The sequence below is a fragment of the Micromys minutus genome (assembly GCF_963924665.1).
Source record: "Micromys minutus genome assembly, chromosome: 3".
Lineage (NCBI taxonomy): Eukaryota > Metazoa > Chordata > Mammalia > Rodentia > Muridae > Micromys > Micromys minutus.
The window spans coordinates 18,303,889-18,318,073 of NC_137972.1; the positions used below are offsets into that span (position 1 = coordinate 18,303,889).

The following is a 14,185-nucleotide window of genomic DNA, read 5'->3' on the forward strand; positions in this document are numbered from 1 at the left end:
TGTTGTGTCATGGTGGGTTGTTAGCACAGTCCCGGCTCCACAGTCCTGGTTCCCACACTCCACAGCTCCATTCACAGGATACATATTTCAGGAGGATGGTAGAGCTTCAACTCACGTCAAATAGGACCGTGGACCTTTATGTCCTAATCCTCATTTTCACAACAGAGCATAAAATGTCACACATCTTAATCTCTAGGGGCTGAGGGGCAAGTTAAATCTGGACTCAGGATGAATATTTCATTGGAGGTCTGAGAGGATAACTCAGAAAGGATGGTTAGAGGAAGAAAACCAAGAAAGACCTGTCCAGAAATTTGTCCAGAAACCAAACCCTATGTTCTGGATGTTGCACATTCTCATCTTTAAAAAAAAAAAAGTAAGCTTGTGTGAGCAGGACACCTCAAGGTCAATAACTATGGAGAAACCCCCAGCTACAAGTGTGAGTGGGTGTGGACACACAGAACAGAGCATTCGCAGCGGACTTCCTTTTTTTGCTCATTTCACTTCACCAGACTTGGAGTTTGGTCCTGTTCACAAGTCCGGTGCCAAGTCCCGCCATCTGCAATGGACGTGTCAGTGGTCTACGCAGATTTAACCTTAGCCAGGACCCAAGAGCCTAAGCATCAGTCACCTGCATCTTTTTCCCAAGGTAAGCAGCCGCTTTCTTCTGTCCTTTGAGTTTTCTTCCAGAGTTAAGATTTTCCTCCAGAACTTCTGGGTGTAAGTCATTGTTTTAAAGCTGACATGCAGGTGTGTGTTAGTGTTAAATGGTGTAGGTATCCTGCAGAAAAACCACAGTTCTAGAAAGGCCATACCTTCCATTTTTATGTATGTAGTCAGAAGGAAATCTGAACACCATTTCCTATATTCAGCCTTTGCTAAATAAACCTAAGGAAGAATATTTTACTCACACGAGCAAAGGGGCGTTTTAAGGGGCATTCACTGCACTCAATTGCTAGTGGCAAATTCACCTACAGAACTTGGACACTATGAACCAATTTTACCTTGGTGGCAACCCCAGCTGTCCCTTCTCAGTGCAGCGTGTAGATTTCATGGTTAATGTCTTTGTCTCCCCAGAAGGAGGACAATCTTTGGGGGGAAAGTCACAGTCAAAATCAAAGGTTTGAGTTCAATGAAAAGCTGGTGATTTTCACATATATATTAAATAAAAAGTGTACTCAAGTTTTTAAAAAGCCGGGTCTTTCTCTCTGTGAAGTATAGCAGTTTAAATGGATGAACCACCCCATGCCAGAGTCAGTCGGGAATCTCAGTGCTGGACAAAAGTAGCAGCGCTCCTGTCCACCAGAGGATTTAGTCATCCACCACAGCAAAAAGAAAAAGAAAAAAGTGGGAGTCTAGTAAGAGGTGAAGTATGTGATCTAAGGGTGGCTGAGATGGAAGAGACTGGAAGCTCAGGCAGAACATGTAGAAAATAACCATGAGAACAGAATTCCAGTCTGCTGTCTAGCAGAACACGGATCTTCAAGCAGTTGTTTTCCAGTGTGGTGTCCTCTGTGTGCCGTGGCGTGTGGACTTCCAACTTTGGTGGCTCTTGTTAGAAACTATTAAATTGTCAGAGGGTTGAGTCAAGGAGAAAGTCTCAGACTCACCAAATAGGTTTAATTATAATGGTTACATAGGGTCCACAGAGGGCAGAAGGAGCGGCTGGCTTGATAACTGCATGGGGAGCTCAGGGCACAGGGTATCTTTTGGTTGGGAAAAGGCAAGTCTTGTTTTCCCATCATGCCTAGCAAAAGTGGAGAAAAGGTCACGTTGAAAAGAGTGTAAGAAAACAAATATTGAGAAAGATAATAATGCTCTCCTCAAATCCTACTATCTATGATCTGGAATCAAGGAAACTAGAGGCTGAAGAGCAGGCTCAGCCGTAAAAGGCTAGGCTCACGACTAAAAATCTAAGAAAACTAGAAAAAGGTGTCTAGAAAGTCTTTTTTGAAAAGGGCTAAAAATAAGTATTTATTATTTTAAATGTTACTAATCTGAAAATAAACCCAACGTGGGGCGGGGGAGACGAATAATGGAATAAAAATAGAGCACAATGTTGAAGGGAAAACGCTGACCCAGTAGCACAGTAACTGTGAAACCACCAGGACCTGTGAGTTAAAGGACACAAACCATGGTGAATTCGAAGCACCATGATTAGATCTGCCAGCAAAAAGAACCGGAAAGGGGGCCTTGAGCAGTGACCTAGTTTGCTTGTGGTTAAATGGCCAAAGGTCTGTTTTGATGGTACAATGGGTAAAAGATGCCCAGATGCCTCTGGAGTTGGTTCATTCATTCAGAAACAAGTAATTACTATTAGACAAATGTTGCCCTAGACACGGGGGAAGTAGCCACGAGGAAACAGGAGAACATCTTTCTCCCTGTAGATTTCATATTACTGTGACGTTTAAAATCATTGCCAGAAATACTTGCATCAGCAACTGTGGGATGTTGAATGACAACAAGAGCGTTTAACCAGACCCAAAAGGTTTGTCTAGAAAGAAAGCATCATGTCAAACAAGTAACCAAGGCAGGCCTCCCAGAGACATGATGCTGGGGTCTAGCCCTAGAAGGTTCTGGGGACCAAGGCTGAGAGTCTGAGAGATGAGTCTTCTAGGCAGCTGGACCCGCAGATGCAAAGGGAGAACATGCCTATGATGTAGGGGAACATGTGTGCTCGGTGTGCTGTGGAGATCAAGTCAGGAGGAATGGTGACAGGCAGGAAGGGATTTGTAGGACATTCTATGAGTACAGATGTTGAGGGGGAAGTCACTGAAATGTCTGGAACAATGGAGATGACTTAGCAACATGTGAGCACCAAAGAACAGTTCCATGTAGGCATTTCCACATAAACAATGCTCACATAGCTTCTTCGGTACGGCTTCAATAGTAAAAGAGTACAGTACGGGGCCCAGCTCTGAGGACGGGAGTTCTTTAAATTTTGTCATGAATGGATTAAAAAAAGGATTAAGTCACTCAAAATGACTGTTTACCTATGATTAAAACAAAACAGAACCAAAAAAAAAAAAATACCCTCAATTTTAGAAAAAAAATGTTAATGTTATTTGTTAGCAGCTATCACAGGCCAATGCTTGGAAATTTAGAATGATTATTGCAAACAGTCTTCTCTAGAACATTCTATAGTATTGTCCACATTTTATAAATAAGAACACTCATGGATTATAAAAATATTATAGGCCTTGGGGCTTTGGATTCTTCTGTGGTGTCCTGTCCAGGACACAGCAGCCCTGGTGGCCCACTGTTCACACCCTCAAACCTAACACCGTGACTGCTTCCATCCATGACTGTCCTGTGTCACCTCTCACCACACGCCAGTGCTCACTGTCCATGGAAGGTTGCTCCCAGCCGTCTGCATATGTGCTGGTCTCTTACACCAAATGTAGTAGTTCTAAGCTACGGGCTTACATGATGCTGTGTGCTGTGGATAATCTGTGGATTGCTTACAGCACCTAGGATAATTTCACAGCCATTGGAACAGCTGCCGTCGTGCATTGGTTTAGAGAGGAATGATGGGGAAACGGTGTGTGTGTTCAACACAAATGCAGCTTTCGTATGTAACTACCTTCAGCCTGTAGTTTGTTGGGTCTACAGATACTGCTACAAGCATAAGTTAGAGTGTCTTTTGTCTCTTCTGGAACATTTTCTTTTCTTCTCTCCCTTTCCATTCTTTCTTTTTATTCATTCTCCAGAGGAACATTTCAAAAGGAACCAACGTGCTTCAGTGGATGTCTTATCTCAGTTCTGAAAGTAGAGACAACTGGTATTTGTCTTCAGTCTGGGTTATGCAATTCAGCTCAAAGGATAATAATATATATATATATATATATATATATATATATATATATATATATATACACAGAGAGAGAGAGAGAGAGAGAAAGTAGAGGTGGGTATACAGGCAATTCTGGAAAATACAATGCTAATAAAAGACAATGTGATTGCTCATCTGATTCTTTTATTTAGCATGTAGCTCAGAACATATATTCATTTATATTAAGAAATATTTTTATATTAAGAAAAATAAAAAATGAACAGAATGTGTGTGTGTGTGTGTGTGTGTGTGTGTGTGTGTGTGTGTGTATCATAAATCAAATGGTGCTATGCTGAAGTAAGGACTTTAGCCAAGTACACAGTTCACACCTATGATACCAGACCCTGAGAGATGGAAGCAGCGATGGGAATTATGATGTTACAGGTATAGGAGCTGGCTAATATTTCTCCTTGGCATTTTCATAAGTTAAGCTATTGCTATTATTTTCCATATGCCACCCAAGCCCTCAAAGTTGTCTAAAATCACAATAAATTGACCAAATCATGATACTTCGTGAACATATTTCATAACTGGTGTGTGAGAGACTCATTGTCCAGTGACTGACATGGTCACCAAGGGAAGGAAGGACGTAGGACCCAGTCATTTACCAACGTAGCTGCAGATGTGAGCACGTGTTGTATAAACCACAGCACCCCTTCACCCGCCATTTCAGTTTCTGCACCCCCGTGACTTGTGGTCAACAACAAGCTGATAAATATTAAATAGAAATTTCCAGAATAAGTAACTCTGTGTTTTAACCTGGACATCATTTTGAACAGCAGAATGAGATGTCACGAAATCTTGGTCAAAACAAGAGTCCCTCCCTCCTCGCCACCTGCCAGTCACCCAGGTTTGTGGCTCAAATGACCCTAATTTTACTGAATAGTGGGCTCAAACTGTGAGCATTGTAAATGCTAGCAGCCCTGTTGTGTCAAAGAGAAGCCATAGGACTCTTGCTTTACGTGAAAAGGTAAAAACCTTTTTTTAAAGGCAAAGGAAGAGGGAAAAAAAACAGATGTCGTTACTATATATCAAGCTGTAAGTTATAGCCACAGTACGCATGCGCTTAGTCCAGATGGAAAATTCCACACACATTAGTCTCTCATGTACGTGGAGTTTGCTTCTATCCACGGTTCGGCTCTCCATTAAGAGTGTGAGAACTCAGCCAGTGTGGTGAGAAGAGACTAAAGCAGTGAAAACCATGTGGTGACTGAGACCACCCGGGTCTCCTCAGAGTTCCAGACCAGCCAGGGCTGCACAGTGAAACCCTGTGCAGATCAAACAAACAGCAACATGCATGCCTAAGCTCTCTCCAAGTCGGAGAAGGTCATCCTAGAGAACAGTGAAGGAGGCCCCAACTTAAATAATAAAATTACTATTCATCACCAGTACCAAAGGTGGTACTTAGCACAAAACTGAGCTCTCTGTCTCTCTGTCTCTGTGTGTGTGCCCCCCCTCCCTGTCTCTCTCTCTCTCTCTCTCTCTCTCTCTCTCTCTCTCTCTCTCTCTCTCTCTCTGTGTGTGTGTGTGTGTGTGTGTGTGTGTGCACATGTGTGTGTGCCTTCTATAAATGAAGATCCTCCTTCTTGGAGGAAATGCTGGCTTATTTATATAACAGAACTTATATATTTTATCTTTATAAAGTACTCACTCAGCAACTTTCAAAACATTTTCCTCATCGATCGAGTTTGTCCCTCCTAACTTGCCTTTCACATGAAACATGTACAGGAAGTCAAGTAGTCCTATGTTATCAGAGAAAACACTGATTGACCCAACTCACCTTATGAAACTCTACAGTAAGCTGGCTGAGAAAGGTTTTTCACTACACTCCACCTATGCTGGCTGGTTTTGTGTCAACTTGACACAAGCTGGAGTGATCACAGAGAAAGGAGCCTCAGTTGAGGAAATGCCTCCATGAGATCCAGCTGTAAGGCATTTTCTCAACTAGTGATCAAAGGGGGAGGGCCCAGCCCATTGTGGGTGGAGCCATCCCTGGCCCAGCCCATTGTGGGTGGTGCCATCCCTGGCCCAGCCCATTGTGGGTGGAGCCATCCCTGGGCTGGTGGTCTTGGGTTCTATAAGAAAGCAAGCTGAGCAAGCCAGGGGAAGCAAGCCAGTAAGTAACATCTCTCCATGGCCTCTGCATCAGCTCCTGCTTCCTGACCTGCTTGAGTTCCAGTCCTGACTTCCTTTGGTGATGAACAGCAGTGTGGAAGTGTAAGCTGGATAAACCCTTTCCTCCCCAACTTGCTTCTGGGTCATGATGTTTTGTGCAGGAATAGAAACCCTGACTAAGACACCACTCTCAACTTGAATCTAATTCTCCATGTTAATCACCTCTGACTTTCATTCCAAATGCAGTCAACTAGATTAAAAGTGTTTTCTTTAATTTCTCAGACACCTGTCGGTGTCCACGCTGGCATCGGTTGGCTCTGAAACTTGGCTGTGTTGGCCTCATCCTTCTTGTCCTAAGTGTGATTGGACTCGGTGTCTCAGGTAAGGAGACAGAAGCTTTTACCTTAGAATTCTTTCTCTATTTCCACTGTAAGTATTCCGGCTTCTTCACATGATCTGGACACCTTGAGCCTGGGGAAAGGTCAATGACCAGCAGTTACAGGACAATATGGCCTCTCACGTTTTTTTTCTTACTTGTTCTGAGAATCATTATGGGGTGACACACATGTACTTATAACTCTGCAAAAGCTCACAGGTGGGACAAAGTGACAGTAGCAGCGGAAGTCAGAATACCTAAATATGAGTTTATTAGAAGGCAGTCAGCAACCTTCTGCTCGGTGTGTGTGTGAGTACGCTCACAGACAGTGTGCGTGTGAGTATACTTCCAGAGGAGAGGTTAGGAGTATGAGTAGGGTGAGAGCTTCAGCAATGCCCTTAGATAACCCATAGCCTGGTGAAGCCAAGTGATCTGTGCTTTTCTTGTTCTCTCTTCCTTCTGTCTCCGCCCAGCCCTTTGTTAACATGTTGCTAATGCATTGTCTCCGGTCCACGCTCATCTGTTGAGATGGTGTCACTTCCTGAAGTGATAGGTACAATAACCATTCTAGTTTCACAGGTTTTCATCTTCCTCCTGTGTTTTCTTCTTACCAGTGCACTCATTACTAAAAAATGAAAAATCACTCAGTGGAGTGGGTGTTCAAGAGAACAGGACGAAAACAACAGGTAATTTTGACATTCTGATACTTGGTCGCTATCACGACACCTTTGGTCAAAGAGCACGTCATTCTAGGTCTTACATTTGAGAAAACTGAAGCATGAAAAGGTTAAGAACTTGTCAAAAGTCATGTGATGGGTAGGCGATGTTGCTGGAAACTTCACTGAAGCTACGGGACCTGGAGATCTAGCATCTAAGCTACCTGGGCTTGCTTCCTCAGGCTGCTAGCACAGTTGGTCACTAATAGACAAATGCCAAGCTGAAAAGTAAAAGACGGGGCTGAAGAGACAGCTCAGTGGTTAGGAGTGCTCCTGTACAAGTGTGAAGACCGTAATTACAACCCCAACCCCCATTTAATAAACACTGCAGCACTGCAGGGGTGGGGACAGGCTGGTCACTGAGGTTCTGCTGGCTTTCAGCTGTACAGAAAAAAACATTAGCTTCATGTTGAAGGAAAGAGCTGCTTCCTGAGAATAAGTGAAGAGGGAGAGAGGGGGAGACCTTACATTCTTCTCTGGCCTCTGCATGTACACAGGCATGTGGACTTGCACAACAAATGCACATAAACCACACACACACACACACACACTCACTCATACACACACATACATATGAACACACACACTCATGCACACACACACACACACACACACACACACACACACACACACACATGCACACATACCAAAAAGTAATATGCTTTAGAAAAATGCTTTACACTCAGTGTTCTATTACTGTGGAGAGACAACACAGCCACAGTGACTCTTATAGAAAGCATTTAACGGGGCTTTACTTAAACTTTCTGAGGTTTAGTCCACATCATCATGGTGGGAAGCATGGCAGTGCACAGGCTGACATGATCCTAGAGAAGTAGCTGAGAGTTCTATATCTGGATCTGCAGGAAGCAGGAAGAGAGGACACTGAACCTGGTTTGGGCCACCCCCATGGCACATTTTCTCCAATGAGGCTGTACCTCCAAAAGTAATGCCACTCTCTGATCACTGAGCACTCAAATATATGAGCCTAGGGAGGCCATTCTTATTCAAACTACCACAAGAAATATTCTACTATTTTAATAAATTTTTCAGATAGTTAACTTTGTCTGAAGTTAATTAATAGAAACAAAAATAAAGTCTTTGCTATTTATATTTATTTGATATGTCATAACAGTAATATTGTTCCTGCATGTGTTAATAAAAGTGTGCATTAGTAAAAACTGCTGTGTGTAACCAGCTGTGGTTCAGCAAGAACACCGTAGACCTACACCGTGTCTTCCTCTCTCTCCAGACAGTCCAGCTAAGTTGACATGTTCCAAGGACTGGCTTTTACACCGAGACAAATGCTTTCATGTTTCTCAAGCTTTCAACACTTGGAAGGAAGGTCTAGCTGACTGTGAAGGAAAAGGAGCCACTTTGCTGCTCATTCAGGACCAAGAGGAACTGGTAAGTTGTTCAATGAAATAGAGGCATGAGCACATTCTTCAAAGGAAGTGGAGACTCTACAGAACGGAAGCTCACAGTCTGAGAGACTGATTGGACACGTGAGCCAATAGCTGCCTGTTTAATGTGAATGCCCTTGAATTATAAGTATGGGGCACAGATTTCACAAAGGAAGAGTCAACTGTGTTGGGGACTCAGGACAGTACATGTGACCCTTGAACTAGGTTTCAGGAGGCTGGTAGAATATGAGTCACCAATACAGACTCAGGGTTAAGTCCTCTGCTCTGTTTTGGTTGTAGAGATTCCTTCCGAACTCAATCAAGGAAAAAGATCATTCATTTTGGATTGGATTAAATTACACATGGCCAGACAAGAACTGGAAGTGGACAAATGGTTCGACTTTAAATTCCAATGTGTGAGTACCAGAGGAGCTAACGTGAATATTCATTTCTGTTGCTGGGCTTTTGGGGGTGCCCCTTGGGGTTAGTAATAAAGACATGGAGAATCTGTATAGTATAGGCCTGTTAGTCTTTTGCTGGGGGCACCCCTCAGATAGCCATCTAACCAACCTGACTCCCTGCCCCTGTGCCTCCATCCCTTGGCTCCCTACTTTGCTCCCATTCCCACTCCAGCTCTTTTTTCATCCAAAGCCTTCTCCTAAACAAAAGAGGTTAATTGGTATAGTGGGAGGGGCTTCAGAGCTTACTCAGGAACCAATCAGCAAGCAGCAGGACTACTCCCATCTGTATCCTAGTGTTGCCCTTTGGCCAGATTGAGGGCTATGTGACCTCCCCATGGCAGCTTGCTATCTAACATGATAATCTCAAGAGAATCATCATTTTGTGCAGATGAGGAAGTGACTAACATTAACAGATAGAAAGGACTTGTGGGAGCTTTCAGAAATTAAGCCACCAACCAAAGAACACACAAGGGCTGAAATGAGACCCCCCCCCCACACTCACACAGCAGAATGCAGATCCATCTCCATGTGGGCCCCCCCAACAACTGTAGCCTGACTGTGGTATTTATTCCCCAGCAGGGCTGCCTTTTCTGGCCTCAGTGGGAGAGGTTGCATATAATCTGACAGGTTGGGGAAATACCTGGGGGGGGGCATCCTCTCATAGAAGGAGAGAAAGTATGGGGTGAGGGCCTCAGGAAGGGGGAGATCAGGAGTGGGCAGCACTTGGGATGGGAAGACAAAAAGAAAGGAAGGAAGAAAGGAACAGAAGGAGGAAGGGAGAGAAGGAAGGAAGAAGGAGAGAGAGAAAGAGAGAGAGAGAGAGAGAGAGAGAGAGAGAGAGAGAGAGAGAGAGGGAGGGAGGGAGATAGAGGGGGAAAGTTCTGTGGGCTATAGAAATCACAATACCATATACCCTGCCAGCACACTAACTATCAAGAATGCAGGTGTACACTTTCATAGCCAGTTGATACATTAGGTGTGGTGAAACATTACCCCAAACATGTCAGGGTGTTAGGGCTATATCTAAGATATAGATGAGAGTAGCCATGCTGCTTGCTCATTGGTTCAAAGCGAGTAACACTGATATCAAAGATTAAAGACATTCAGAACTGTCTGAAAATATTATTCCAAAGGTGTTTAAAATATTTACATATAAAAAAATACAAGCCTTTTATAAGGTCGTGTGTATGCATGCAGGTATGTATGTATGTATATATGTGTGTATGTATGTGTGTATGTGTTTGTATATATGTGTGCAGGGATGCAGTGGAGTTTTAAAGCCTGAAATTGATTAACTCCTTTGAAAAATGGCTACTTAGAACCTATCTGTAGATTGTCCCGAAGCTGTTTGTATTTTAATGTTAATTCTACTTTACAAGACTCCAACTGAACCTTCCATTTTGATTAGTAAGATAAAGGAAAGCCAGTGACTGGGCGGGGTGAGGGTGGTGGAGAGAAAAGTGGTCTAAGAGATCAGAGGACGAGAGGTCAGAGGTCGGAGAGGCAGAGGAAGTGAGAGGAGAGAGATTAGAGGTCGTAGCAACATGGAGGTTCCCAAGGACCAGCTGGACCCAGGTGACATTAATTGGCGTTAAATAGCTATGAACATTAAGGATTTTATAAGTCTAGCATCTTATATGAAGGGCAGTTTGTATCTTTCTCTATTTGATGTAAATTGTTGTGTAGAGGGTTTGTGGATTGAGAGTTGAACATATAAACCTGCATGAAAAGCTATCAGGTTATATAGAGTTGTGTTTGTGTAGGATTTTGGGGTACAGAAATACCCCAGGTCAGACACATAATTGCTTCTTTCTTTTATCTTTTTTATACTTTTCTATATTTTACTTGGAATGTCTTAAGCAGCACATTTCAGATTTTGGAGAAAATATAATTCAGGGTGTCTTCAGATCAATTTGTCAGGTCCCAACTAGTATAGATGGAGTATGAAAGAAAAAAATACAGTAAATAATTTCAGTATGGATCTCTGAAACTATTCACACATTAACAGTTGTTGTAGAGACTGTAATAAAATTGTTTATCAGTCAGCTTTTGGTCACCATGATAAAACATACCTGAGATGAACAAGAATGGAAAGATGTTGGGTATCAGTTTTTGTTTTTAATTTGAGAGGTCTCAGTCTGAGGTCTGCTGCTCCACTGCTGTGACTCCTGTAGCTACGTAGAAACACAGTAGAAGGGCAGAGACAAGCCAAGTTGCCCCCTTCACAGTGGACATGAACAGAGAGAGGAGACACAGGGCCTGTCAAAGGCCTGGCCTCTTCCTGTGAGGCTCACTTCATTCAGCAGGCAAACATCCGTGAGCTCATCCACGGCAGAACTAGTGTGCTCATGGTCCAGTCACCAAGGAATAGCATCACGAGATGGACACAAGAATTTCAATATGTGCCCAGATAGAGCACACTTGGCTTATAAGCATTTTGTGATCTACAACTATACGTGGATCACAAAGCAGCCATTAACTATTTGCCCTTTGGTGTCCCATTTTATTGCGCAAGATTGTTGTGACAACCACAAATGCAATGGCAGAGCTGATGCTTCATAGTTAAGTTATATATTTTAGCAGAATTCATAATTATTGGTATAACAAAGAACAATGTATCATGGCTCCAGAGGCAGTAGGACCCGATAGAATGGAGCTGATAAATGAGACAGACTAAAGTCTCATGCAATAGCCAACTTTATTCAGAGCAGCAGACAGTTTATACTGAGAGCTGAGAAAGTTCGTGAGTTCAAGCTGTATACAATAGCAAAGAAGCTGTGTATGACAGATATGTTTTTCCAGAGAGGCAAACAAAAGACAATTTAAATATCAGTTATCAATAGGAAGTAGTAATAAGCAATCTGGAGTAAACCTAGTCCTTTCTGCTGCACTTGGAGGAGAATGAAAACACATTCTGAGAAAATTTAATGTTTTAAAGAAATCAAATCACAAGACTCTTGTCCTGTGTTCTTGGGAGTGTTCCCACAAGCAGTCAGACTTCTTACATCACTCCATTCCTGGGCTTGGAAATTACAACAACATGTCTGTTTCTATTCCTGCTCAGTTTCAGGAGCTTTTCGTTAAGACTTATGAATTGTTTATTTACTGAGTTTTAAGGAGCTTCCCTTTAGAACTTTCTGATTATTTATCATTATTGGTAGTAGTAGTAGTAATTATTTTGTTGTTTTGTTTTTCGAAATAGGGTTTCTCTGTGTAGCTCTGGCTGTTCTGGAATTCGGCCTGTAGATCAGGTTGGCCTTGAACTCATAGAGATCCACTTGCCTCTGCTTCCCAAGTGCTGGAATTAAAAGCTGCCAGCAGCCAGCAAACTTTCTGAATCTTAATGAGCCTCCCTCCTGGATGGAAAGTTTCAGTTCAGAAGAAATTGAGACACAACAGTGTGTGTGAGCCTTTGAGTTTAATTGCTAACTTAAATATGAATCAGGCTATTCATGGGAAATGAATTAATGGCTATATCATTGAAGAAAATCACATTTCCTCACCCAGCAACTAATCACTGCCCATATCCTCCAGGGAGTCTGGGGTCTCGAGAGCTCTTTTCTACCGGTGATGTAATGTTGGCTGTCCAGTACCAATCTTGTGCAGGTAATCACAGTGGCAATGAGCCCATGAGTGACCAACTGCATCAAGCCCAGAAGACATTTCCATGGCACTCCTCCTGTCCTCTGGCTCTTATAATTTTTCCACCCTCTTGCATGATGTTCCCTGAGCCAAGTGGTAGGGGTGATGGAATAATAATGTCCCACCTAGGGTTGAGCGTTCAACTATCACTTATTCTTATTGTGACCACTTGGGAGTCACATTAACCACTTCCCACTAAAAAAATAAGTTTCTGTGCTTAACAACTGTGTGTTCTATGGTCCTTAGAAGTCTAGAGGAGAAGATGACCAACTCAGGATAATTATCGAAGATCCTAAACACTAAGGGTGGCTATTCTCTTCCTCCTCAGATTAGAAATCACTGGTGACTCTAAAAAGAGCAGCTGTGCCGCCATCTCAAGGGCCAAAGTGGTTTCTGAGAGCTGTGATTCAGACAACCTCTGGATCTGCCAACAGGAACTAAAACGGGAAACCACGTGTAAAGACTCCTGACTGCGAATCGCATCTGGATTACTTTCCATCCACACCAGCTCTGCACCTCACCTGTCTGTGCTGCCTGCCTCCCGGTGCAGCGGAGACACAAAGCACGGGCTCTGACAGCACCGTGGGTCTTACAGATTCTTTATCCTGTAAGTGTAAATGTACACAGACACAGATGGGCCATTCTAAGGGAGGAGTTCTGTGCAGAGAAGCCCAGGCAGCTGAGGGGCACCGGACTCTGATCCTGGAGTCTGCGGCTTTCCCCGGTGTCTGTGCCTGAGGTCATCTGCAGTTCTGATCTCCCCCCTAACCCTTCCAAGCCATCAGGTTGGGCTATAGAATGCTGACTAAAACCTTTGATCCCTACTGACACCCGAAGCCCAGGGTTCAGACTTAGAGCTTAAGAGACTGACAGTTGTTTAAACAGCAACCACAAAATTCTGGGTGAACTGAACTCCAGTCACGTGATGCTTCCGCCAAGATGCTCACCAGCAGATCCTGGTGTTAGGCTTCTCAGCTCCGTAACTAGCAGAGATAGGCTTCTTTTCTTTGAAAGGCTTCGGTTTACAAGACAGAAAAGCAAATTAAGGTAGCAGCTCTTCCTGCCTCTCCAAGGTCCTTTTTCATCTTAGTCTGCTCTGAATTTCTTCTTTCCACCCTTGGGGGAAATTAAGCTTTAAAAGGATACAACTTTTGAATGTCCTCCTTTCTAAAAAATTGCCAAAGTGTCCATGAAAATAAAAAGAGTAAGAATATTGAATTTACTCTCTATAAGGAGATATAAAATGTCTTTAAAAATAGACTTCTACATGCTCTGATCACTCTTTCCAATTTAATTACTTAAACTGAGGTACATATTGTCATGATTCAAATAAATTCTCAACGCCTATTTGCCAGGAACAAAGAGTTTTAATATTTGATAATAGTGACTTTCAACGTACAGACACTCAAAGAATAATTCATTTGGTAAAAACTCTTAGGAAACCATTTACGTAGGACAAACTTTGGAGAAACGCAGAACTAGAAATCAATCGTTCACAGCAGTGATGTTCTGGAACGAGCCTGTAACTGTTAAGAGAGTGCAGCTAAGCAGGTGAATAGGAGGCAGCCCATGTAAGACTGTAAGACATCAGGGACTTCCCCAGTGACCACACATGCTACCAATTAATATGCTGATGAACCAGGGAA

General features: G+C 43.0%; 1 protein-coding gene across 1 annotated transcript; it reads left to right on the forward strand.

Moving 5' to 3' along the window:
* Positions 1 to 561: 561 nt before the first annotated feature.
* LOC308418833 (killer cell lectin-like receptor subfamily B member 1B allele C) lies at positions 562 to 12,968 on the forward strand (the record flags this gene model as incomplete). The annotated part of the gene is made up of 7 exons (XM_080914395.1): positions 562 to 646; positions 6,227 to 6,325; positions 6,935 to 7,006; positions 8,286 to 8,440; positions 8,737 to 8,852; positions 12,432 to 12,503; positions 12,868 to 12,968. The coding sequence occupies 6 exons, from the start codon at positions 562 to 564 to the stop codon at positions 12,466 to 12,468; spliced, it is 564 nt and encodes a 187-aa protein (XP_080770521.1). The 3' UTR covers positions 12,469 to 12,503; positions 12,868 to 12,968.
* Between the last annotated feature and the right edge of the window lie 1,217 nt (positions 12,969 to 14,185).